Raw genomic sequence first — 2,370 nt, 5'->3', positions numbered from 1 at the left:
CGGCGCCCCGGCCCAGCCGCCTCGAGGAGTGCAGCCCGGAGCCCTGCCCCGCCAGGTCGGTCCCTCCCCCAGGAGGCAGGTGGTCCGAGGGGTTCATGGGGCTGTGGGTAAAGCGCGTGGCCCGGGTCCGGGTGCTGTGGGCACACGTGGTGGATGGCTTGTTTTGTCATCGCCTGCTCCTTACCGAGCACCACTGTGCCAGGCACTGCTGGGGCACGAGGGGTCACAGCACTGAACCAACAGACAGCACCTCTGCCCTCCTGAAGCAGATGCTGGGACGGCAACGGGCGATAAGTCGGACAGACAGGAGCAGCTAGTGACGGGTGTGACCGTGCACGTGGCCAAGGCAGCAGGAGGCGGGCCCCGGGGTGGAGTGGCTGGGATCCCTTTGGACACAGACATCTTAGCAGGACTGGGGTGCCCTGCCCCCTCCCACTGCCCTTGGACACCTGTTTCTGTCCTCCTCTTCCCCTTCTGTAAAATGGGTTCTGATGTTCTCAGTCCACTGTGCCAGCCCCTCAGTGGACCCCCAGAGAGAGCGCCTCTGCGGGCCCTTCCTGGTGGGGAAAGGAGGGGACCCCTGGCTGCTCGGGGTCCTCCCCTGACTCCGCTTTGCCGCAGGTGGCGGTACAAGCTGGCGGCCTGCAGTGTGAGCTGTGGGGGTGGGGTGGCGCGGAGGATCCTGTATTGTGCCCGGGCCCACGGGCAGGACGAGGACGAGGAGATCCTGCCGGATACCCAGTGCCAGGGACTGCCTCGGCCAGAGCCGCAGGAGGCCTGCAGCCCGGAGCCCTGCCCGCCCAGGTCAGCAGCCCCAGGGTGCAGGCACCAGGCCAGGGCCATGGGGACTAAGGGCTGGCTCAGTGGCTCAGAACACAGTCCTCGGAAAACGGGACCAGCTAGCAGGCTGTGCCAGGTGCCAGAGATGGCGGCCAGCGCACCGGCTGCGCTGTGGGTTCAAACTGGGTGTGGGTGTGGGTAGCGCTGGGCAGACGCTTCATTGGGTGGAGGAGGCAGGTGGGGCGGGGCCTGAGGTGGTCCCAATGGGGAGCCAAGCACCAGGCACACAGACAGAATGGCGCTCAGGCCGGTGGGGGTAGGGGTGGGGGTGGAGGAAGCGGGGTAGGGGAGTGGGGCTGGAGCTCCGAGACCAGGCTGGGGCCACGGGAAGGACACACGCTCTCGCCTCGTCCACAGGCCCCATGGTTTCCTCATTGTACATGTGCATTTTATTTGATTTTAAATAGACATATCGATTGCAGAGAGGAAGGGAGAGAGACATCAGTGATGAGAGAGTCATGGATCAGCTGCCTCCTGCACGCCCTGCACTGGGGATGAGCCCGCAACCCGGGCCTGTGCCCTAACCTGGAATCGAACCCTGACCTGGTTCGTAGGCCGAGGCTCAGCCCGAGCCCCGCCGGCCGGGCTACCTGTGCACTTTAATGATGTCATGCTTTCTTGCATCGCACAGAAAGGTGACAGGGTCAGTGATGTCCTCATAGTGCCACGTGTTCCTCCCACCTCTCGTTTTTAAAGAAACACCCCTTACGGATGAGACTCTTACATGTAAGGCCTTGAGCTCATCTGTGGTTTATTTGGGGTAAGTTGGGAAGTCGGGAGCAAGCTCTGTTTTTCCAGTTTGCTAACCAGCGGTGCCCGAGTTCCTCCCGGCGGCCCCTCACCAGGTCCACAAGTCCTGCGTCTGTTGGATCCACGGGAGGCGTCTGCCACACCCGCTAGCTCCCCCTCCCCCATTCCCACCCCAGATCAAGTTGTCTTAAACAGGCAGCTTTGTGACTCATTTACCATTCCTACCAAAGTGTCTGTTGAGGTCATTGCTTGTGCTAATGTCGCCGTCCTTGTACCCCACTATTTCCCACGGCACATTTAGAGGTGCAGGTGATCTGGGATTTATGGGAATTTCACACACTTGAGATCTGGCTCCCCTTGCAAGTCGCTGTGGCCACTCTGGCCTCCTTGATGTTCTAGAACATTCTGGGGATGCCTGACTCAGGGCTATCCCTTCACTCAGGCTCGAGTCAACCAACAGGCGGCGGGGCCCTCCCTGAGCACGGGTGCAGAATGGCACACGCTCCCGCCCACGATGCTCGGCTCTGCTTCATTGTTCTCTTTTAAGATGCGTTTTTATTGATTGGAGAGGGAGAGGGAGAGGGAGAGAGGAACACCCGTCAGCTCCTCCTGCACGCCCCCGCCTGGGGCCTGGGACCTGCCTGGCTGACCATCCGGGGAGCCCAGGGGCCGTGCCATCCTGGGGCCTCTTTTCCTGCAGGTGGAAAGTCACGTCCCGTGGCCCATGCTCAGCCAGCTGTGGCCTCGGCACCGCCACCCGCTCCATAGCCTGCGTGCGGC

General features: G+C 62.2%; 1 protein-coding gene across 1 annotated transcript in view; it reads left to right on the top strand.

Moving 5' to 3' along the window:
• Positions 1–2,370, top strand: part of ADAMTS13 (ADAM metallopeptidase with thrombospondin type 1 motif 13) — a 29,095-nt gene that overhangs the window by 22,872 nt on the left and 3,853 nt on the right. Inside the window, 4 exon segments of the mRNA XM_015572373.1 lie at positions 42–55; positions 622–804; positions 2,291–2,368; position 2,370. The exon segment at position 2,370 is cut by the window's right edge and continues 438 nt beyond it. Coding sequence (XP_015427859.1) covers positions 42–55; positions 622–804; positions 2,291–2,368; position 2,370 — 276 coding nt within the window.

The sequence above is a fragment of the Myotis davidii genome, unplaced genomic scaffold (assembly GCF_000327345.1).
Source record: "Myotis davidii unplaced genomic scaffold, ASM32734v1 scaffold609, whole genome shotgun sequence".
NCBI classification, from domain to species: domain Eukaryota; kingdom Metazoa; phylum Chordata; class Mammalia; order Chiroptera; family Vespertilionidae; genus Myotis; species Myotis davidii.
The sequence above is the reverse complement of the archived record's forward strand: the minus strand, read 5'-3'. Positions and strand labels throughout refer to the sequence as shown.